We start from the raw sequence: 25,959 nt of genomic DNA, 5'->3' as shown, positions 1-25,959 counted from the left end.
TCCTGGATTATACAATATTTTCCTAATAGATATCCTCCATTCACCCCTGCTCTCCTTCTATTTTTCATTTAACTGCCAGAATAATCTTTTTTAAATATGAAGAGGACCTTATCATTCTTCTGCTTAAAATGATTTAAAGGCTAACCACTGTGCTTAAGATAAAAATCTAAAATCATTAACATGACCAACCCACATAACCTGGTTTCTCTCTACCTCTCTTCAGTTTCATGTCATACATTCAGTCTTTCATTCATTTATTCACTCACTCACTCATCTACCCACCCACTCAACCATGACTCATTTCTACTCCAAATTCTCCATGAACCCTAATTATCTCTTTTTTATTTTTAAATTACTTACTTTAAAATTACTTCAAACTGAAAATCAAAATTTAAAATTAGGTATTTTAAATAAAAAAAATTTCCAAACAAAATAAAGCAAAACAATGGGAAAAACAAATATCCTGAAACTGGCTATTCTTAATCTCACTAATTCCTACTTACTGTTCACATTTCAATTTACACATCACTGTCTTAGAGATGCCATCCCTGACCATTCACACTAAATAAGGTCCCCTTGTTATACGAGGAAAGGGACCACATTCATTTGGTTCACAAAAGCATTCCCAGTTTCTAGCACATAGTAGGCTTTCAATAAACATCTACTGAATGAATAAATGAATGATATCACTGTAGCCACTAAAGTCTTAACAATGCTGGGTGACACATTCCAACCATTTCCATGTTCAGGGTCAACTAATGCAGATGACACTTCCTCACTTCTGTAACTATTCTATCCTCCTTTTCACTACCCTAATTCCATCATTTATGCTATAGATTTAAATGTCTTGTTATATGAATATGGGGTAACACACACACACTTATGGCTTCTCCTGAATATGACCTAGTTCTTTACTAACCTAGTCTTTCACCGTTATTTCTTAAAGGAAAAATCACTTTTAACAAACATGTGTTTAGACTGTAGATATTTTTCCAAAAGCAAAAACAAAAAAGGGTCAATAATACCAGAATGTGCTTGTACTTGTATATACTAGTACTACAACTCATCAAGCTCATCAAGCTGAGTAGGAAAAACCAAATAGTAACTAAGTATATATCCATCCATCTACTCATTTATCCATCCAATACACTATGGAGCTGAGCTGTCGAATACAGTACCCAGATGTGGTCATTTAAATGTAAATTTAAGTGAATTAAAATTAAATAAAAGTACAAACTCAACTCTATAGATGGCTCTGGTCACATATTAAGTGTTCAAAAGAAACATATGGCCAGGGGCTAATGTATTGGACAGAACAGATATAAAATATTTTAATTGCCTTAGGAAGTTCTGTTGCATAGTGCTGCTATAAAGACTACAGAGGCTTCAGTAACCAATAAGTATTTGTGAAGAAAAATAAGTATTCCCAGTTATTTGCTATATGACAAACGAAATTCAAGTAACTGCTGTTTAGAATTAAAATCCTTTTGATAGGGAATGGTGCTTATTCATGACAATCTGAGCACTAGGAAGGAGTGAGCACTGCTACTGAGATGAGCACTGTTTTCTAGGTATTTTCAGTATACACTTAGGAAATGTGAGTGTGTCCGTGGGTTTGACAGAGAAAAGTCATGAATTCAAACAGATATTTCCAATTCCAATTTAAGATCAGAGGATTAAATCCTTTAAAAATTTTTTCAATCCTAAATTTTCTGTATCTTTTTACATCTAGGAATAAAGTCTAAGCATAATGTTCTGCAACTCTTATTTCACTTTAAATAGCACTAAGAAAATTATTTTTCTCTTTCATTTTCTCTTTTTTCCTAATGGAAACTATAGAACACATGATTTAGCAAAACTGAAAGACAGCATTATAATTTGGCATTCACAGCACAAATTTCCAGCCATTTACTAAAGCTACTCAAACAATTTTTATGAGGAAAACTTAAAAGTAAAATGGAAACTAATGGGCAGAGTATTAAGAGCCTACACTGGCCTAAAATAGACTCTCAGAGAATGAATAATTCAATGATGAGAACAATGCTCATTTGACTAACCTTTTAGTTTGCCAGGAAACATATATTCCCTTGACAGACCAGAATCTGTGGCATTCTCAGTTGATGCAGACACTACAAATTCTAAGGTATGAGGCTGGATGAGGGGTGGGGGTGGGGCAGAGGATTTTCCTGTGTCATTTTTAACAATAAGCATGCCATCAATAGTGCTGAGTCAACCAAGTAGGTATATGGATACAAAGTTTCTCTGGGGCCTTAGAATTTGGTCAGAACAACCTCTCCTCTAGGAGCTGTAGTAACAACAGAAGTAGTAGCAATAACTAATGTTTATTGAGGACTTCCTATGTGCCAGGCTCCGTTATGAGTGCTTTATATATGTGTCATCTCTTTAAGATGGCAGATATCTTTCTTTTACAGTTCAGAGAACTGAGCCAGAAGCTGCTGAGATCACTACTTGCACATGATGGAACCATAATTTTAACAGAGGCTTCTAACTCCAGAAGTCCAGTTTCTTAGCCACTGCATTAGTTTTCTGGCTGCTGATACAAATACCAAACAATGGGTTGGCTTAACAACAGGAGTTTATTGGCTCATGGTTTCAGAGGTTGGAAGGCTTGCTTCCTCCTGTGGTCAGTATCTTCTGGCTGGCCAGCAATCTTTGGGGTTCCTTGGCTTTTCCTTTCTCTATTGGGTTCTGCTGGCTTCCAGCTTCTGGCTGCTCCCCTTGGCTTCTCTTTTTGTGCATCCAAATTTCCTTTGCTTATAAGGACTTCAGCCATATAGGATTACAGCCCACCCTCATTAAGTTTAGGCACACCTTATGTAACAACATCTTCAAAGGTTCTATTTACAAAAGGGTTTACATCCACAGGACCAGGGGTTGGGACCTGAGTGTGCCTTTTGTGTGTGTGTGTGTGTGTGGGGCATATGTCAATTCCCTATAGCCAACATGTAATATTACTTTCCTAAATGCAGGGGCCTCCTGCATTTGAGAAGAAGATAAAAATCTCTGTACCCAACCTATCACTTCTGCCTTTCTTAGACCTGACTCCTCTAACAATGACTATGGCTAATTTCAGCTTCAGTAGGATTGTAGGGTTTTCTCAGATGAGATGAAAAAGACTGAGGGAAAAACTGGTATGAGGGTAGGAATCACAAGTTCTGGATTTGATTGGTTTTAGAGTGAGATGTCAATGAAATATCAAAGTAAAGATATCAAGAATATTTTTATTTATTAGTTTGGATCTCAAAAGAGAGATCTGGGCTGAAGATATAAATGTGATGCAGTAATAATAATAGGATAACAACAAAGTAGCTAACACTTATTTAGCACAATGCCTTGATTCTTACCCTCAACAGGCTCTCTCATTTCAGAAAATGGTAACACCATTCGTCTAGTTTCTCGACCAGAAATTTGAGGGTTATCTTTGATTCCTCTCCCTTCCTTACCATACATACAATTCATCCTCAAATCTTTTCAGTTCTATTTCCAAAGACATTCTAAATCTTTAAATTCTCTCCATCTCCATTGCGACTATTTAGTCTACTTAGCCATCAACTCCTGCCTAGGAGTCTAAATGTTTTTGCTTACATACACGTATAGAGTTTATACAACTCTGTGCCCCTATACATATAACGGTAACTTGATATCTAAATTTTTAACATTATAAGTTAAAAGAGTTGCAAAGAATGCAATTTCTTGGATATTTAAAAAATTGTTTTTAAAAATAAAACAAAATGTTTTTAAAAAAGAAAGTATCCAATGAAATATAATATTATGACAACCTGAAATCCAACATTATCTATTTAAAAATGTAGAGACAAAATGTTCTTTAATGACTAAAATTTTACATTTTCCTTTTTCTCTAAGACCATGTGTTTCTATCCCACTCCTCACTAGAATTTTATGCTAATAGAATTTATTTTGTGCTAGACTGTTTTTATGTATCCTCTATCATAGTTTTATGAAACAAAAATATGTATATAAATTTAAATTTAAAATTTAGTTACTTCCTGTGATTATAATTCTGTTAAAAAATTCCTGTGGATTTAGTTACCATTACAATTAATAGCAAAATATAATTAAAACAATGTAAATATTAGATATTTTGAGAAAATAATTATCAAACATGAAGAGAAATTGTATTAAAATGCATCTTACTATTAAACATATTTATTCTTAATGAGATTAACATGACCTTTTATTTATTCAATTAGTGTATGTATTCCTTCATGAATATTACTTTATTGCTAGAATGACACAAGGTTCTACATCAATTCTATTGGTGGTTTCATTTTTATATGCATAAGCACTGAGAAACTCTGTTCATATAAATAAATAGAGGAATGGAGAGTTTTGTTAGGGCAGTATAGCTCAATTCTTTGCACCCCTCCTTAAAAATTGTATGCCTCAAATCACAGCAACCTACCATCAAAAATTATTTATAATAATCCACCAGTAAGCAACTTAAATTCTATTGAAAACAAAGAACTGGAGACAACCTGACTTAAATTCACCCATTGTCTTAACACTGATATTTGAACTGCCATCCCTATGTTTGGTATTTTCCTTTATTTGGTGTTCCAGAGGTTTTTTCATCCTAGAAGAATATAGGATGGTAAGATTTAGAAGAGGTGTGCCTATTGCAAAGTGGAGGTTGCACAATTGTGAAAAAGGAAATGAGAAAGGAGAATCTGCATATTTGGTTGCACAATTGTGAAAAAGGAAATGAGAAAGGAGAATCTGCATATTTTAGGTTCCTTACAGACTGGTCAATTTGAGTGAAAAGTATGTTTGGAAGCTGAAGAGCTGTGTCCATGTACTTTGGTATCCATACATTTCCAGGCATATGCATACATCAGTTTGAAGACCTCTATCCTAGGTTTCTCTAATAACCCATCTGATCTTCTTGTTTCCACTCTTACCCTCTTCAATCCATTGCATCTTAGCAGTTAGAGTGATCTTTTAAAAACACAAATCAGATGAGGCCAGACCCTGTTTCAAACCGTTCAATGGCTTCCACCACTCTTAAAAAACACAATCTGCACTACACACTTTGCAATGCTCCTGCCCACCAATCATACTAGTCTTCCTCAAACATGTCTATCTCTTCCCTACCCTACTGCTGTCATAAGTACTGATTCCACCCCACTTCACATGTCAGGCTTCTTTCCATCCTTCAGGGATCAGGTTAAATGTTACCTTCTCAGAGGACCTCCTCTGAGAACTCAATTCTAACCTCTAACCTCTCCAACCTCCACCAAATCATTCTCTACTGCAGAAAATCTGTTCTTTTCCTTAATAGTACCTTGTGGTAACTTGTAGTTAAATGGTTATCTATTGGTTTAGTGTCTGTGTCCTTCTATGGACTGTAAATTCATTTAGGGGAGAAATCACAGCTGCTTTGTTTATCACTATGTATTATCCAGGACCACAGTACGTACTGTATGGTCAATAAAGACCTTTTGAATGAACAAATGAATGAATGAGTAGGCAAACTAATTAATAATATTGTTCTCTGATTAAAATTCTTCAATGGTTCTCCTAATGTGTTAATTATAAAATAAAAAATTGTGAGTACAGCATGTAAGATTGAATATTCAGCATGCTGTGACTGCTCTTTCATACTCAGTTCTTACCATCCATATCTCCCCTGAACTCCATTTACTAACCACCATTTAAAGTTCCTTGGATGCTTCTAGCTTTTATCTATGCTGATCCCTCTACATGGAATATGTTGAATATCCTTCACCACTTCTTTGCCTAACTCTTTCTTTTTAAGACTCAGCTCAGGCATCAGCAGTATGCTCCAGGAAGCTTTCTATGGACCTCTCTAATCTGGATTACACATTCCTCTCTTCTTTAGTACCAAACCACTCTATACAGATCTTTAGCATAGCACTTATCAAATTGAACCATACTTATCAGAGGTTAATTCTTCGGTCTTCCCTAACAAACTATGGGTTCTCTGAAGACAGAGACCGTATCTATTACCTTTTTATTTGCAGTGCTTAGTGTAGAATTCAGAAAAATACAAGGTATTTATTCAGTAAGTGTTTGTAGAACAAATGTAAAAACATCATTATTTTGTTTTCTGAGCATTCCAGCCACTTAATACAATATGAGGGTGATACAACTTACTATAAATATTCAGATCAGTAGAGGATTATGTTTAAAAGACCAAAGAATAAATTGTTCAGACTGAGAATAGCTAAAAGTAAGAAGGCAATGGGAAAGATTGGGGAGTACAATTATAGTTCTGTCAGCACACATTACCTTCTATTGGCTACTGAACTACCAGTACTGCTTCAGTAACAGCAAATGTTCTATATAACAAAATACTTAATTATCACAGTGATAACTGCTGTATAAATAACTGGGCAGATCTGCAGTCAAAAGAGAACTTAATAAATATTTAAATTATCAAAAAGGTCTAATCTTAATTATGATTATTAGTCCATAATTACTTAGCAAATGAGCCAAAATAACATCAAAATGTAATATGAAAAATGAGTATTATTATTAGAAAGGTTTTAAAACAAAAATCAGAATTTGCATACCTGTGAAGATATTTCAAACATCCTTTATAATAGCAAAATGAAATTTTTTTCAAAAAAAAAAGACAAAACATCCTCCCTCCCACACCAAAAAAATATTATACTTCAGCACTGTTGAATGTAAGGATATCATTCCTCTATCTCCTGGAAATTTTGATACTGTTTAAGACACAAATTTTGCTTTATGCATTTTAAGAAAACGGACTCAAACATTCAACAAACACAAAACCTGCCAAAGGTTGAGCAGAGGAAAGTTTCAGAAGAATTCCCATGTGGAAAGGGATAAAACAAAAGTCAAAGGAGCCCTTAGTTTTTGGCCCCTTGAGAATTATTCACTTTCATCTCTCCATTTACCAACATAGGCTAGAGGCCATCTTCCTTTACTGAATCATTACACAAACTTTTCTTTATTTTTAACACAGGCTCAAAGTGGAACAGTATGTATTGGAAATAAAGAAAACATAAGGGTATCCTGTGAGAACATGGGGAAGGCATCAAGAAATGTTCTTCTTTTGGAGTTTTTCCCTGCTCAAACATTAGAAGGTTCTCTATCTTATTTTAATAAGAGAAATAACTCCCACACAGTTTTATTTGCTCTCTGAGAAATTAAGAGATGCAGATATCTTCCCTATAATACAGGGATTTCATTTCTTCTCAGAGGCCAAATTTAAGCAGAGACAGATCATTTTTGAACCTGAGTAAGCTAGTAAAAAAAATGTCCCTAGCCAAAAAAATTTCACCCATTTAAGATATTTCAAAAGAATATTTCTAGATTACCTCACTGCATACAGGTGATATACGTAAGTAAAATTAACAGTAGTTGTTAGAAGACAGAATAAAATAAAATAAGAACAGAGAAGATGGAGAGAGGAGGGTACAATAGATGAAAGTTGTAAAGCCTCAGAAGCACAAACATACAAGCTGTTTCTTCATACCTTGAACCACTTACAGCCCAAATGACTGGTCTCATGCAATATTTCACTGAACAGCTGCAGATATGTAGTAAGTAGCAGAAGAGTGGAGTGGAAAACAAGAGAAACAGGAAAGAGAAAAGGAAAAAGCATGCAATTAAAAGCAAATTATGTTCAGTTCACACAACATTAGATTAAAAAACAGGATAGCAGTCTATATGCCTTAAAGACATGATCTATTACTAATTTCCAAATTCCCTACAAGATCTTTGATGTATAAGACTTGTCACTAAATAATGAGACCAAAGCAGAAAAAAATGTTTATGAAAAGAAAAAAAAGGGAGGGGGGAGAGCATTTTGAAAATAAAGGAAAGAATGTCGAGAGGGTGAAATCAGACCAAAAAAATCCCTCCCCACTCTGGAACAAAGATCATCCCTTCTCTGAAATTCTCCAGGACCCAAGCTTTATCTAATTGCACATAAGGAAGGTATTCAAAGGGAAAGTGGACAAGGCCTTTATCTAGAACAGGGCTATGAAAGACACTCATTTTGTAAAAAGATCCATCTTCCATCAGCTTTGCTTATAAATGTCATTTTGTCATTTTTTTATATACTTGACGCTAAAGAAACCATATACTTGTATCCAACACAGCTCTGAAGGTAATCCTTGTGGTACATACTATCATGTTTGCTTTGAAAATACACCCTTCCTCCTTACTATTCAACAACATTAACTCTAAATAGCACCTGTGGTCTCATTAAGGGGGTTCTCCAAAATATTCATGTTACCCTCTCACTGAACTATTTTTACCTATTTAGCATTTATATTTCGCCAACAAAAAATGGAAAGGACATAATCTCTGCAAAAATTAAATTTCATGAACCTTTGTATGAGGTAGATTCACAACCTCAAATTATACTCTTATAATGGGTATTGAGATTAGAGCCATCACTTGTAAAATTACTTCTTCTGTCCACATCTCCAAGCATTTGTTATTCTGCCTAATAAAAAGTAAAAAAAAAAAAAAACCTAGGGTATGCAGATCTTCCTTCATTACTATTTACTGAGTATGTACTAAGCACAAAGTACTGCAGCAGATGCAGTAGAGAAGGGGAAGAGCAGGTACAATGATTAAATAGGACACAGCCTCTACAAAAAAACTTATAATTTAGTAACGTTAAAAACCTTCACAAAAATATTTGTGAAGATAGTATTTCGAGTAGCAACTAATTCAAATCCAGTGAAGATAAAAAGACGTAGAAAATTCATAAAACAAATGCCATAAACAGCCATCTTTAACAAGTCACCTCAAAGCTGAGACATGCTGAGCTGGGACTCTCCTGGGTCATGAGATCTGTCCTTCACACTTGCTGTTAACCTGAACTTGTTATAATTTTAATTGCTCTTCTGAGCAAGGCAGGGTATAAAGTAAGTAAGCAAACTATTTACTATTTGAAATTAATATCTTTGAGTCAGGAATGTTTTTGTGTTTTCTCCTTCAATTTAAAAGCAAGGTTGTGCCCAGTCTTGTAACAAGTGACAAGTTCTATTTCATCTCCTCAGATACGTAAGTAAATGCTACCTAAATATATAAGTCCTAAATTATTAAATGCAGAAATGAAACACGAGTCTATTCTTGTACAACTACATTTCAATTCTTATTCAAGTCTAAATACTTATATTTGATAAAGTGCTTCTGAAACCCTATAAACATACAATACATATAGTTTACCTAAACTATACTGGTTGGGTTTTACCTTTTGTTTACCCAGCAGCATCATCAGTAACTACTATGTAAAGTCGCAGACCTGTTTTTCAGCATTGGTCCTGGCTGATTCCTCTTGTGCTAGCACCATTTCGCGCTCTGCAGTTATTTGTACACTTTCTCTTAGTGCTTCTTCCAGCTCTTCAATCCTGTCATCCTTCTTACGGAGATTGTCCTGGAAAACGATGGAAGACTAGGTGAAGTAGACTAATCAGTTAACCCAAGGAGAGCTTATTTATCATGAAAGGACTATTTGCTTATTAAACGTTCTTCCCTTCAGAAATAAATCGAGACTAAAAAGATATCTTCACAGAGGAAAGTATAAAGCAAAGGAAGAAAAGAAATAAAGGAGGTTGAAGAAGTATATTATTAACAGCAAAGGGTCAAGTTAGTTTCAGCAAGACAAACTTGTGATGGGCTTGCTCTGCACAACAGAGGAAATGAAATTGTTTTTGTTAGCGCAGATAGCAAAAGCTTGATTATTTAAAAACACAAAGTTGTTTTGGAACTACTCTCTCAACTGGGCTTAAAGCTAGCTTTGATGAAGCCTAACTAGACTGAATATCAAAACATTTTCTTTTCCTCTAAAGTTAAATCGAGATGAAAAAGGAAAGTCAACAGCATGACCTTTCAGATTTTATTCTTCATATAGACAATTGTTGGCAAACTAATTAAAATTTAAAAAGCAATGAAACAGAAGGCAATGTTCCCTAATAATTTCAAGGAAGGGAGTCTTCTTTTAAACCCATATGAGAAAACTGAAAACAATAACTGGATCTAAGTGACTGGTCTGGCTAAGGATAAGCAATTTAGTTAACCAAGCAATTCCCATTAGCCCTGATATTCTTTATAAGAGTTTAAAAAGTAACTTTTGGGGTAACGTACATGAATTTCTATTAGAAAGACAAACTCCAAGAAAACTTTAAGATCATGTAAGATGGGAGAGATAGTAAAAAAAAAAGGATAAATGAAGCAGAGTTTCAGTAACATGGAGAATTGGATTCATAAGGCTATCATAACATTTCCTCTTTAAATTACTATAGAACCATAGGATTAAGAATAAATGCTGACTTTTTCTTAATATATGAAAGAAAAGAACAAGGCTTGTTAAACCATACTCCAACTTTTAGAATACTGCTATTAGCAAAAGATATCAACATAGATAACTTTTATCTATGCAATTCTCATTTAATTATACTGTAGCTTACTTTTATAAGTGCAAAGTACAAGAAAGTTTTTTATGACAACTTTGTCTTCAGGAATCTAGAACCTGAAAACTGTAAAAGATAAGTCAGATTTTCTCCCAATTCTGGAAGAACAGCATCTATTATTTAACATTCCTCCTACTAAAAAGTTGGTAAATCTTTTGCTCTCTCTTCTCTTGATTAAAAAAATGAGATTTAGAAAAAGAATGTTTACATTTTAGTGATGTATATTATGGTCATTAAAACAAAAGTTTTCAGTCTTCTCAGAGACAATGTCACAAAAAACGCTCTGATCTATTGCCTTATATATATATGGTCCTGTTTTGTGCAGAGCAGTTCAGCTATATAAAAAACTGCTTTTTGTTGAAATCTTAATGCTTCTAGTAGGCTTGCCATGGGCAGCACAGAGCAGTGAAGGTTTTTAAAACTGAGCAGAAAGAGAGGAGGAATGAGGCCAGTAAAAATAAAAGCTGAGGTAGTTTCTTCTGATTTTCAAAAAGCATTAAACGGAAAGATTATGAAGAAAATGACAATTCCAGTTCAGGCCTCTCAAATCCTCTAACGAGTAAGAATAACTATATTTTAACTAACATGGAATTACAAAATACAGATTGCTTAAGCAAAATGAAGTACTAATGTTTCCCGTATCATCTGTGAATAGCTCAGGATTATGTTGTGTCCAGTCTATCATAAACTTCACTCTTAAACTGTCTTTTGGGGGTCCTCTGAGAGGCTTCCATTATCCTAACCTAAATCTTTGATTCCAATAAGACTGGAAGAGTTATTTCAAATAACTTCCCAGGCATCTGTTTCAAGTAAACAGGTTTACTTGCATTCCTACACTCAGTGAAAAACAGCTTTTAAGGCTTTATCAGTAAACTTTTTTAGAGGAAGGATGATTAGAAATTTGTTATAATGTAGAAGATTAGTACAAGTTTTCATAATGAAGATTTCCTTAAGATCAGTGGGTAAAACCAGAGTCTAAGAGATGAACTCAGTATGTAAGACCATTTACTTAAGAGTTTTCTGGTCTTAATGGCAAAGCCTGATTAAGAATCGTTCTATATAATAAAGGACTAAGAACAAAACTCTAATGAAACTACAAATAATAAGGGAAGGAAAGGACCATTAAATGACAATTATGTGATATAAGCTGCATAACAACTGAATCTAAAACTAAGCACGGAACCGTCTGCTCTAAAGAAACTGTATCAAGCCAGGGCAATCACAAGAGAATGAAAGATAGCAAATACCTGAGTCACCTTCATTTTAAAAATTCATAACTACTTAATCCATCTAGTCAGCAAAATTTGGCCTTAGCTTTATTTTTGGAATTTTAATAGACATCTGCTAAGGTAAACCAAGGAAGTTGCTTTTGTATTAAACTACACCTTGAATGTACTATTAAATGTTATAAAATATAGAGCCTATGCCAGAAACGAAGAGAATTTTTTAGTTCTACAAACACTGGAGTCCCAAACATACTACTCAATCACATTTATAACTATTCTTTCCTGTCCTTGCTCTTTAAATGAAGATTAAATACATCTTTCTGTACTTAGATGTTTAATATGTGTACACTATTTTTAAAAAAAACACTTCAGAATGCTAGGGAAAAGATCTTACAAACTTTCTTAGAGAGTCTAAATATGGCCAACTACAAAAGTTCAAAAAACAGAAGGCAATGAAGTTTTTAATGGCAAAATAGGAAAATGGAAAACAACAGGGTAATGTGTCAAAACTCTGAGGGAAAAATTATTTCCAATATAGAATTCTATATCCAAACCATCAATCAAGCACAAGAGTAGAATGTAAAGTGTCAAAAAAGTTTACCTCACATCACAGACCCTCATCAAAAACTACTAAGGATGTGCTCTATCAAATTGAAGAAGTAAATCTAGAAAGAGGAACGCATGGAATGCAGAAAAAAAAAACAGGAAGTTATCATAGGTGAGTGGTGAAGGGAACTCTGAGGGTGACAGCCAGCCTAGAGATTGAGTACAGACTGGAGCAGAGGATGGGAACTCAAGGAAAGATGTTTCCAAGAAAAAAAGCAGAAGTATACATTACCTGAGAGGAATTTATAAGGAATGATATATTTTACAATAGTTTCAATATTAGGAGGAACTTTATGGTTGCAGCAAGGATTCTGGGAATAAACTGGTGACAAGGATACAAACAACTAATCAATGAAACTAACAACAACAGCAGCAGCAGCAGTAAACACCAAGGCAATCATTATTACCAGGAAAAACTAAAAGTACAAGAAAGGATATATAATCATAGAATACTACATGTCTCAGACACAATAATGTAAGTCTTCAAAACTATATTGGAAGGATTGAAAGGGGGAAGTGTGAGTGGTTGGTTTGTGTATCAAAAAGTTAATTCCTTATCATCCATTAAGGAAGTCTACAGATAATGTCCAAATAGGAAAAATAATAAAATAGCAATAAAAGAATGTCATTTGTGAAGGTGGAAGCAAACAGCAGAAGAAACAACCAAAAGAGTTGAATGTGGTCATCTCAAGGAAGCAGGATTTAGGGTTAGAAAAGAGTGAGGTAGGTATCTATTATTATTTATAATAAATTATTCAGTATTATTTTACTTTGTAAATGATACGAAATGCATTATTCTGATGAAAAAATTAATTAGAAATATGTTAAAACACTAAAACACATTGTAAATAAATTAATAAGGATATAAAGAAATTCCTGAAATAGTTTTACAAATGTGGTGACTGTTTCAGATACTTATTTCTGAACATCTGGGTTAACTACTTACCGTGGAAAGACAAAGATAGACTAACTAAATATATCTTGATACCATGCTAATGACATAAAGAAAGCTGAAGAGAACACATCAAATGTGAACTGAGAGTGATCATGCTCTTTAGCTTTTTATAAAAAAATCCTGTAAATTTCTTCCTGCCAATAATTTGAGTGGTGACAAAATTATGAAGAGAAATTCCTTTCAAGTCTTTTGGAAACTAAGGGATACTTCAAGAACTTTTTTTAAAAAAGAGAAGTTGTGGGTTTACAGAACAAACATGCATAAAATTCAGGATTCCTATATACCACCCTAATATTAACACCTTGCATTGATGTGGTACATTTGCTTTTTTTGTTTGGTTGTTTCTATTAGAGGAGTGGTAGGTTTATAGAAAGATCATGCATAAAACACTGAGTTCCCATATACCATCCTATTATTAACACCTTGCATTACTGTGGTACATTTGTTACAACTGATGAAAGCACATTTTTATAATTGTACTATTAACTACAGTTCATGGTTTAACTTAGGGTTTAACTTTGTGTTGTACAGTTCCAAGGATTTTTTTCTAATTTTTATTCTAGTAATACATATATAACCTAAAATTTCCCCTTTTACTCACACTCAAACATATATTCAGTGCTGTTAATGTTGTGCTACCATCACCACTATCCATTTTTAAAAGAGAGAATACATTAAAATAAGTTCTGCTGTATTTTATTTTGAAGATTGTGGAAATGCCTAAAGCTAAAATATCCTAAAAGCCAGAGCCTGAGAGACAGCACAAAACCAAATGGCTTCAAAATTGTCCCCAACCCCTTTTCCATACAAAGACTCTCCTTTTTTAAAAAAATACCTACAAAAATAGCTTTGAGTTGATTTTGGTGACCGAGTTTAACGCAGAATTCTAGTGAAAAAACTGCTTGCTACACTATACTTAATGGAGTATATTGATTTGCAGGAAAAACCACTCATCTGTTCAATGCTTGAACTTTGAGTAGAAGAAATGACAGTCATCACTACCTTCCTTGAACATGTGTGAGTCAATAAGATGTCATCTGATGTGGTATAGGACCACAGAAAGTGTGGAATGCAAAAGGCTTGATGTATACATCTGTTTTCAGGTCTAGGCTCAAAGAAATAACAGAATGTTCTTAAACCTCTGAAAAGTGCTTCCCAATGGCCCCAGAAATGAAAGAGGGATTATACAAGGCACAGCCAAAGACCATGAGCATGTCCTTTACATTCCAATCCACACTTTCTCTTTCAAAACGTCCACATTGGCCAGTCCTCAGGATAAACCATGAGACAGGCCATTCTGAGTCTGTGATCCTGGAAAACTGTACATAGAACCTCTGATATCCTTAATCCCTCTATCTGAAGGGTATTCAGCAGGTCTGAAGGATCTGAGGTATCTGGGAAATAGAACGATGACTCACTGGAACTAAATGTGGAGAGAGATTAAAGCTAAAGTTGTTTACATGTATTCTTGACTTATTGCTAAGCTTGAAGGAGTCTTTTTAACTTCTTCAGCTAAAAACTTTATCTGTGCTATCCAATACAGAAGCCACTAGCTACATGTGGCTGAGCACTTAAAATGCTGCTAGTCCAAAATGAGATATGCAGTAAATATACACTAGATTTCAAAGACAGACTCGGTACGAAAAAAAGTAAACTATTTCATTAATAATTTTAACATTGATTATATCCTGAAATGATAATATTTTGGATATACTGGATAAAATAAAACAAATTATTAAAATTAGTGTAATCTGTTACCCTTTTCCTCTTTTTAATGAGGATATCAGTATATTTAATAACATAGTTCACATTATATTTCTATTGGATAAAACTACACCAGCTAGAGCAGTTTTTACATATAAAATGTATCTATAAAATGCTATACAACATATCATGTTTTATATAAATTTGTAACTCTTTTCTTAGCTTGTATCCCATTAGCACACCAATATAAACTACAGTCTTATGACAAACATGGCCAAAGACCCCACCAACATTCAGCAATGAAAATTACTGGGATGTTAATATTAATAAAACAAATTCAAATAGGACTGACTCTTCTGCCGAAAGGGAAAATAAAATTGTGTATTTAAGGGGAAAAATTCAGGTGTTTGGCAAATCACTCTAACACCATATTCATTAGTAATTGCAATATAACAAATCACCTCAAAACTCAGCAACCTAAAACAATAGTGAACATTTATCATCTCACACAGTTTTGTGGGTTAGGATTTCAAACACAGCTTAGCCAATGTGCCAGTTCAAATGTATTATGTCCCCCCAAACACCATTATCTTTGATGTAATCTTGTGTGTGCAGAACTATCTGTGTTAATTAGATTGTAATTCTTTGAGTGTTTCCATGGAGATGTGCCCCACCCAATTGTGGGTGATGACTCTGATTGGATAATTTCCATGGAGGTGTTGGCCCGCCCATTCAAGATGGGTCTGAATTAAATTACTGGAGCATTATATAAGATCAGACAGAAGGAGCAAGCTGCTCTAGCCAAGAGGGATACTTTGAAGAATGCACAGAAGCTGAGAGAGTAGCTGCAGATGAGAGACAGTTTGAAGATGGCCGTTGAAAGCAGACTCTTGCTCTGGAGAAGCTAAGAGAGGACAAACACCCCAAGAGCAACCAAGAGGGACATTTTTGAGGAACTGCAGCCTAGAGAGGAACGTCCTGGGAGAAAGCCATTTTGAAACCAGAACTTTGGAGCAGATGTGCCTTCACAGCTAACAGAGGTTTTCCGGACACCATTGGCCATCCTCCAGTGAAGGTACCCAATTGTTGATGACTTATCTTGGACACTTTATGGCCTTAAGACTGCAACTTTGTGACCAAATAAACCCCCTTTATAAAAGCTGATCCATTTCTGGTGTTTTGCATTCTGGCAGCATTAGCAAACTAGAACAGCCAAATAGTTCTGGTTCAAGGGTGTCTATCATAGAGTTGTAGTCAAGACAGTTAGCCAGGGCCCTACTCTAATCAAGATGGTAGAGTGTGGAAGCTTTAGGGCTCCATCCCCCCACAGAAGCTTTGAACAACCAGCAAGAACGGGAGGAAACATCTTTCTCAAAGTTCCAGAAGGCAGTTAAAGGCATGCAAAAAGGGGACAAGTGCCAAATCAAGAAAAAGGCTATTTAAAAGTGGTAGAATCTCATGGTGCCTTGCTAGCCCCACTCCAACCCCACCCCACCCCACCTCTCACTGGCTTGGTGCAGAGTGGGCCTGCACTCCCTGTGCAGATCCACAGACCTGGTTCCAGAGGGGCAGAGTAACCGTTGTGCACATATTGAGAGCATAAATGTCTGGCCCAATCTTTTGGTGAAGGTTGAGGGATTCGCCATCCCAGAACTTGCTCTGCGCATAGAAGGCAGTTCACAGAGCACTACTACAGAATGCTGTGGAAGAGCAGTCAAATGGTTGCCTGGGGCAAAAGATTGCTGACTAGGACAAAGGGCACAGTTCCCAGAACTATGAAGAAACTATTTCCTAGAGAAGAGGGAATATTTGTATCAAACAGGGGAATTATAAGCCCAAGACAAAATGCATATGCAGAAAGGTCTGGAGCTATTCTCTAAACTCATTGTATGAAAAGTTCTAAAGAAGAGCACCTGCACAGTTCAATCTGCAAATATAAGGAAAAGATGTTTTCTTTCTTTCCTTCTTCTTCTTCTTTTTTTTTTTGTTAGCTCCTGCCAATCAAGGAAAGCTCTAACATAACACGTGCTGGATACAAGCTCAAGGAACAGAAACGGATGCTTCAGAGTCTAAATTCCAGTGATAACACATTAAAATATCAAAATGTCCATGTTTCGACAAAAAATTACAAAACATACAAAGAAATAGGAAGTGACTGCCCAGGCAAAGTAGAAAATTAAAGCATGAGAAACCATCAATGAAGAGGATTAGATCTGGGCCATTTCAGGCAAAGATTTTTTTTTTTAAATGGTCCTCATGAGAAATAAATTTTTAAGTGAAATAATTTTTTTAAAAAACGGTCCTAAATATGCTCAAAGAGCTAAAGGAAAACATAGACAAAGAACTAAAGGAAATCAGAAAATGATAGATGAACACAAAGAGAATATCAATAGAAAGAAGGAAATTATGAAAAGGAACCAAACTGAGCTCAAAACCACAGTAACAAAAATTTAAAATTCCCTAGAGGGGTTTAATAGCAGATTGGAGCTGATATGAAGAAAGAACCCATGAAACTGAAGATAAGACAACTGAAATCATTCAGTCTGAGGAACACAAGGAAGAAAGTGAAAAAAAAAATAAACAGAGCCCAAGGAACCTATGGGACACAATCAAGCATATCAAAATGTGCCCTGTAGGAGTCCACGAAGGAGAAGAAAGGAGCAGAGAGAACATTAAGAGAAAAAATGGCTGAGAACTTCCTACATTTAAAGAAAGATACGAACATGCACATCCAGAATCTCAACAAACTCAAATAAAGATAAATGCAAATAGGTAGAATCGTGCTATGTTAAATGCCAAAGATAAAGAGAGAAGCAACACGTCACATACAAGGGTATATCAGTAAGATTAAGTGCCAATTTCTCATCGGAAACCATGGAGGCAAGGCGACAATGGGATGGCATATTTAAAGTGTTGAAAACAGAAAATAGCCAACAAAGAATTCTAGATCATGCAAAACTATCTTTGGTTTGCTAAAGCTGCTGGAATGCAATTACCAGAAATGGATTGGCTTTTTCAAAGGGGATTTATTAGTTTGCAAATTTATAGTTCTAAGGCCATGAAAATGTCCAAATTAAGGCATCAAGAGGAAGATACCTTCTGTGAAGAAAGGCTGCTGGCATTTGGGGTTCCTCTGTCACATGGGAAGGCACATGGTAACATCTGATGGTCCTTCTCTCCTGGGCTCTGGTTTCAAAATGGCTCTTTTAGTTTCTGTGGGTCCTTCTTGCTTCTCCTGGGACATTTTCTTTCTAAACTCTCTCTTTCCAAATGTCTCTGCCTTTTATCCTCTCATAAAGGACTCCAGTAAAGGATTAAGACCCACTTTCAATGAACTAGGTCACATCTCAATTGAAACAACCTAACTAAAAGGTACCATCCACAATAGGTCTGCACCCACAAGAATGACTAAAAGAACAAGATCTTTTCTGGGGGTACATAACAGATTCAAACCAGCACTAAAGGTGAGAGAGAGATGAAGACATTCTCAGATAACAAAAGCTGAGGGAGCTTGTCCCATTAAACCCCTCCTACAAGAGATACTGAAGAAAATTCCACAAGTTGAAAGGAAAACACTAGACAACAGATCAAAGCCACATGAAGAAATAAGGAAGTCCAATAAAGGTAACAATATGGGTAAATATAAATCCCAGTACTATTGAATTTTGGTCTCTAACTCCACGTTTTACTTCCTACAGGATCTAAAAGGCAAGCACATAAATGTAATGATAAACCAATGTTCTGGACTCATAATGTATAAACATACAATTTGTGACAAGAACGATCTAAAGGTGGGAGGACGGAGGGGTACAAAAGATAGTTTGTATGTATCATTGAAGTTAAGTTGGTATGTAAGCAAATGAGAGTGTTACAGATTTAGGATGCTAAATTTAAGCTCCATGGTAACTACAAAGAAAGTCTCAGAGAAAGTGCAAGCTCATAGGAGATAGAAATTAGATTGCCAGGGGGCAAGGGCCAGGGAAAATGAGGAATTAATATATAAAGGGTGCAGGGTTTCTGATTGCAGAAATAGCAAAGTTTTACTAATAGAAGGTGGAAGGGTAATGTGACATTTTGAATGTGATTAATTCCACTTAACGGTTGCTTCAGAGTGGCTGAGATGGGAAAGCTTATGTTACATATATTACAATTTTTTAAAAAAGAAGAGCAACTAAAGAAACAGTGACAATTAACTGCAATACATGATCCTAGATGGGCTCTAATAATGGAGAAGAATAGGCCTAAAAGGACATGTTTGGTACATATGAAAAAATTGGAATATAGACTGTAGGCTATATATCAATGTTACATTTCTTTAACTTGATAACTGCACTTAAGGTGGTAATATAAATGAATATCCTTGTTCTTAAGAAATGTACATGGCAGTATTAAGTGTTCAAGAAGCATGAAACCTACACTAAAGAGTTCAGAAAATGGATTGAAAGACAGGTGGCTAGATGGGTTGATGGATAGAATGATATGGCAAATACGGCAAAATGTTAAAATTGGTGGTTCTGGATATCCAGGGGAATAGGGATGTGTTGGCGTTCTCTGTGTGGGGTCTGTATTATTTTTATAATTGTCCAAGTTTGAAAGTATTTCAAAATAAAAAGTTAAAAAAAAAAAAGATGTCAACCACGATTCAGTCTCTGATGTCTGTGTGAGGCTTGAGTATCCACTACTAGTTACATGACTGGCAAGATGGTGCTATCTATTGTTATTATGACACAGAGGCTGGATTCCTGCAGAGTAAGTAATCCAAGAGAGCAAGGCAGAAGCTTTTATGATCTAGTTTCAGAAGTCACATACCATCTCATTCACACAGACCACCCCTGATACAATGTAGGAGAGGATACAGAAGGACATGAATACAAAGAGGTAAGGAGGATTTGAGGCCATTTTGGGGGATAGCTACCACAGTACCTGAGGGTTTACCTCTAGTATAAGAAAACTAGATTATCAATGAAACCAAAACTCCTTCCGAGAGAAAAGTGCATGCTAGGATAGCAGGACCTTTTAATACAAAGACAAAGCCTCTGTTATGAAATGATATTAAAATGGAATAATAGTGAAACATACCAACATGTAAAAGGCAGATATTAAGGGGTCTTCACAAAATTGGGATACAGATCAGCATATCCTTGGAGATGGGATCAGCAAAATATGCATTTTGCCAGGAATTACTGAGAATAAAATCTGCAATTGAACTAGTGTTCTAATTAAAGAAGATTTCTTGTGATTAGGGTAAAAGTTAGAGTAATTCAACAATTCATTAAGACTTCTTGATATGCCAATCAATGAAAGTGCCACTGAAAAAGATTATCAGGCAAAACATTCAAAGAGATATACAACAGAGGTGCATTAATAAGTTTAGTCCTCACATTTGAGTGAAGTTTCTTTTGGGAAAAACAGGTTTTTTTTAGAAAACATGCGAATGAAATTCCAGAATCTTGTTGGTTTCCACTGAGTAAAGAAGTTCTTTAAACTCTTTTAAATGAGTTTTCATTATAACTGATTCTTCTCTTAAAGTAGATAGGAGAGAAAGTCACACAATTTAGCCCAAAACACAATCTAATTTAAATTACAAAGAAAGGAATTATTTGTACTGTTTGGAGTTAATCAGTTTTCTAAAACTCATTGTTTGGAAAAAAGTATTAAATTGGCAGCCTGGGAGAACAAGACTAAACGAAAAGAATTTAATTTCATTCCCTCGCCCTAACTTGGATATTTCATTCTGCTTAGGCAACTCAGGCAACCCCAAATTTAGATATGTACTGTGTATCACAAACACTCAATAGCTATCTGAAGACAGAAAGGTACCTGCTTTATCATTTTAAATAGCTCGTATCATTTAAAGTGAAAGCAATATCTTTAGAATTTTACTTCAACTTCTATAAATTTCATTTGTACTCCCCAAAACTGACACAGATCAGTTTTCCTACCACTGGATTAGGTAACTGAAGGCTATTTATTATGCCAACTATACTTACTAGCTGGGGCCAAACTTGAGAATACTTCACTTAAAGAGTATAGGGTTCAAAGCAGCAGGTTCATGTGACTAGTTTGTGGAAGACGGAAAGGAAGTGAGGAGCTACCAAAGAATTCCTCATCTTCTTAAACAAGAAGACTCCTATATTCAAACAACATTAGGGCAAAACATGTGACAGTTGTAATTGTAATTTCACTCAGGCATATTAACAAGAAGACTGGACCCTTCAGTGACTCCCAAGATAATACTCTTTTAATACACCCTTCTGAGCTTTTCTTCTAGACATCAGTTATATCATCGAGCTATATATATCACTGCAGCTGTAAGACTCTAGCTTCTACTGCCTTTCTTTCAAGTCAACATTCAATAAGGAAAGCAAAGGCAGAGAAAAAGGCAAAGAAAAACAGCCCTTAAAAATTAATTTTCAACACTGAATTGTATACTTGAAAGTGGCAAAAATGGGAAATTTTAAGTTGTATATCTGTTACAAGAATAAAAATTAAAAAAAACAAAAAACAAAGAAAACCCATAGAACTGTACACCACAAAGAGTGAACTCTAGTGTAAACTATGGAATTTAATTAATAATATAATGATAAAATACTGATTCACCAATTGTAACAAATGTACAACACTAATGTAAAATGTTAATAATCGGGAAACTGTGTGGAGAGGGGTAATATGGGAAACCTATACAATCTGCATGATTTTTCTGTAAACCTACAATTGCTCTAACACATTTTAAAAAAAAATTAATTTGTCCTTCTCAAACATCTCCCTGAAAATTAAAAGAAAAAAAAAGACTCAATAACATAGTGACATAAGAATTGATCATTTGATAATGACACATCTTATTAAGCTTTTCCCTTTTCCAGCTATACAAGTAAGGTCATTTCGGATTTCACAGATTATCCAAGGTATCACAACTCCAACCTTCTCTCATCCCTTTCCCATATCTGGCTTTGCCATGGTAAGGGAGGTCATGTAGCTGGGCCTCCTGTGGAAAGGAGGTGCTGCTTCCTGTGGAATAAACAACCCTTACCATATAAACTTTAACATATTCTGAAAGATATTAAGGTGTTGACTGCTATTCATTCTCCTTAACATAAAGAGACAGTAATTTTTTATTACCCTCAACCCCATTGCTTATTATTCCTCCCTCTTTCCCAAGCATACATACAATTGCAGAAGATTTCATTAAATCATTCAACATGTCAGAATTCAATTACCAACTGCTCGGTTGCTTTGCTTTGGGGGGTGGGGGTGGGGTGGAATTGAAGCCAGATGCATTGATAAAGTCAATTTGAAGAAAAGACAGCTTAATGCAGAGACAGAGTGTGGTTACCCACTAACTACTTTTTTTGGTAAGTAAATACTTTGAATTAAATTTTAAAGATAATTTCTTCCCCCTTCTCTTTAAAGCACCGCAAACGTCACTCCCCCTACCTCAGTTAAAGCAGAGCTCTGTTATAAACTTAATTTTTAAAAACCAAAGGCTTTGGTAATGGATGGTGGTACTGGTAGCACAACACTGTGAATGTAATTAACAGCACTGAATTATATATTTGAATGTGTTTAAAAGGGGAAATTTTAGGTTGTGTGTGTTACCAGAATAAAAATTTAAAAAAAGAGAGTCTATGGAACTGCACAACACAAAGAACCCTAAGTTAAACCATGGACTAGAATTAATAGTACAATTATAAAAATGTGCTTTCATCACTTGTAATAAATGTACCACAGTAATGCAAGGTGATAATAATAGGGTGGTATAGGGGAAGCCTGTATTTTATGCATGATTTTTCTGTGAACTCACAACTTCCCTAACAAAATAAAAAACAAAGGCAAAACAAAAGCAGATGTATTTCATTTAAGAAATTATAATGAACACTTTTAAAAACGATGTTTTATATAAATAATTTTTACAGAGCATCTAGGACAAATATCCCATATGATTGGCCAGGTTCTCACCTCAAACATTCTGGCACCTGGGTACCAGAAACTTGGACAAGGACAGGAGGTTTACCAAATCACAAGACACATGTCCCTTGGGATCTGAAATTTCTATAGAAGGAACAAGGATAAATGCTAAAAGTCTTTGCCAAAAATGATCATTAACTTAAAATAATAAACAATTGATGGGGTCCATAAGATGATGAGGCCCTGGTAAAGGGCCTGATGCATATCTGCTTCTGCTCTTGCTTGAAAAAAAAAGAATCTTATTGCTTATTGGAGACTTCACTTTCCAAATGCAAAGCAAAGAAGAGCTCCCACAATAACACAAGGGAAAGGATTAAGGTATTCATTTCACTAAGGTTAGAAAACAGTAGTTCACTTATAAGAATTTTAGTGCCAAATGTAACTTTATTCATCATTTTATGGGGAATTCTTTCATAATAAGCTCAAAGTATGTGGCTAAATTTTCCCACAGAACAGGGCTAAACTTAACTGTAGGAAACAGCGTAAATTAGATTTATTAACAAACATTTTTTTTCACATTCCTTGGGTACTTAGAAAAAGGGCTGACTAAAGGATTGAAGAACTGAAGGGGGTGGGGATAAACATTATTGGGTATTTGGGGGAGCAGAGACACAAAAATCACTCAGATTATTCCATCAATAAATATAAGGAGGAATAATGGTTAAAAAAAGAGAATCAAGGAAATCAAGAGTTTAAAAGCAATATGAAACATGGGCTTAACTTTTCATAAGGAAAATGGAGAAGTTCCTGCTTCTTCCTTTAATAAAATGCATAACTTTATAATTAAAAAATCAACCAGCATTTTAAAATAATAAAAGTTATACATATTAATTGTATAAATGTTGAAAAATTTTAAAATGTAAAACAAAGATCATTGTCCCATACCCAAAGATAACTGCTATTATGTTCCTATACTTGCTTCCAGATTTATTTTATTAATAGGATGCTTATTTGTTTTCTATAGCTGTGATCATACTGTAACCATACTGTAAAGTAACAGATTTTAGAGACATTAGAAATTTTGAAAAGAAATAAGAAAAATACAACAATAAAGAAAAGTTGACACATCAGACTAAGAATTGTCTAGATTTCACACATAATTAAAATTATCAGGGATGGACCAATAGTTTCTAGTCTTTGATAAATTTGTGGAGTTTCCAAATTAAAATTTTGGGGAAAATGGAAAACATGATTCCTAGTAGTGGAACTATAATCTGGTGAAAAAAAGAAGCCTATATACCAAGCCCCGAAAGACCTGCTTAATGATTCTCCACTTGGAAGATAATTAAATGATGCCATGACCATTTGCTTTAGTACATGTCAAACAACTCACAAGGTTCTTCTAATGGTAAAATGAGATACCAAAACTGAAAAGAAAATTGAATAAGTGAGAAAATAACTAGTAAAAACAACTAAAATGTCTAGGTTTTAAAAAGTTATTTGTCAAACTACTCTATAAATTGGGGGATTGAAATCAGATAAAAGAAGAAGCAATAAAGAAATGTGAAGGTGAGAGGGGGAAAGGAAGCAGAGAGAAAAAGGACATTTTCTTCAGTGATATTACTACTCTTACAGTGTTGCCATCTCCTGATGGGTATTCCACTTCTCCTTAATCCAAAATAGTCAATTTTAACTTTCACCACTAAAAACATTAATTTCAATATAATTAATTTCTCTTTCAGATTTTTTACTCCCTAGTCTTTTTCATCTTTCCCTAAATGTACCTACAGTTGTTCTTTGGATGTCTATTGACTTCCAGAACTATAGCTACTCCTACATTCCCAAAGACAAGCATACCATTGGATTACAAATTCCTGGAGACCCACCTCAGTTATTGTTCAGTACAGCCAGTACGGTACCTATATTGCATACCTTCATATATTTAATTTTTTAAGAAATCAGTAAACATTTACATAGACCCTTTAATGTGAAGGCACTGTGCTCCTAAGATCCACCCCACAAGGAGCTTAAAAGGAAGTTGAATGGTTTCATGAACTTATAGATGTATCAAAATGTATCAGAGTGTATACTTTAAATATGCGCAGTTTATTGTATACTTCAATAAAGCTGTTAAAAAAAAGCTGAATAGGCCCAAACTTTATTCTCCAGAGACTGAGGGAATAATTTCCACAAACCAGTAAATCTACCAAGAAATTAACTAAGGAAATAAAAACCACTAGCAAGAGTAACTCTTAATGACAGATAATTATCTATAGCTGATCTATCAGGTCCTTCAACTCTAGAACAGCCATTAGCCAATAAATTTCATTGGCTATCAAACGGAACCAAATTTTGGCCAGAGGGAAAAGAACCTATAGAATTCATTTCAAACAATGCAGAGTTTCTTAAAATAATTTCAAGACCTGTTTTAATTTTTCTAAATGGTAAAAAGTCACACAGTTTAAGAGTTTTAACAAGTTGCAAACATGCCAACAATTTGACTAGGATGCTTCACTTGCAGAAGAGAATTTTCATGTGTAATTTCAGCAACTTTCCAGAGGACTGTAAAAACAGATGGTGATTTCTAAGGACACTTTTCCAGTGTAATACCTAATATTTGTAGGAAAAAAAAAACAAACAAACCATAAAACCACACCCATTCCCATATTCTAAACTAAAAAAGCCCTGGTTTGCCAAGAAAGAAATTTAATTAAAAAGAAAGAAATGATACAGGATCAAACCTTTAAATAAGTCAAGGAGAAAGATTGGAAAGAGGAAACTACAATTTATTTTACATAGAAAAGAACTACATTAATATATGAGGAATACTCAGTATGTGACACAGCAGACATGATCTTTCTGAAAGGTTTTCTTAAATAATTATCCCCATGCCCAACTTGAAAATGAAGGATAAGTCAATTACAGAAAGAAAACAAATACCTTATCAAAAAGGAAGAAACTTTTAATATAGATACAGAAAATCAAATTAAATTTTAAAGAAAAACACAAAAGTTACACTGATTCTGCATCTATGAACAGGATAGGCCTAAATATATGGAAAGCTGCTTTTTCCCTATCTTTATTTCTATAGTTTTTGCTCTCT

At 34.6% G+C, this 25,959-nt stretch overlaps 1 protein-coding gene across 5 annotated transcripts in view; it reads right to left on the bottom strand.

The window, feature by feature from the left end:
- The window catches only part of ERC1 (ELKS/RAB6-interacting/CAST family member 1), an 805,513-nt gene that overhangs the window by 295,264 nt on the left and 484,290 nt on the right, over window positions 1-25,959 (bottom strand). For all 5 annotated transcript variants that reach the window (XM_037845053.1, XM_037845055.1, XM_037845056.1 and 2 more), the window contains one exon: window positions 9,293-9,424. In XM_037845053.1, coding sequence (XP_037700981.1) covers window positions 9,293-9,424 — 132 coding nt within the window. The remainder of the gene's footprint in view (window positions 1-9,292; window positions 9,425-25,959) is intronic.

Source organism: Choloepus didactylus, chromosome 8, assembly GCF_015220235.1.
Source record: "Choloepus didactylus isolate mChoDid1 chromosome 8, mChoDid1.pri, whole genome shotgun sequence".
NCBI classification, from domain to species: domain Eukaryota; kingdom Metazoa; phylum Chordata; class Mammalia; order Pilosa; family Megalonychidae; genus Choloepus; species Choloepus didactylus.
This window is presented reverse-complemented; position numbering and strand designations above follow the sequence as displayed.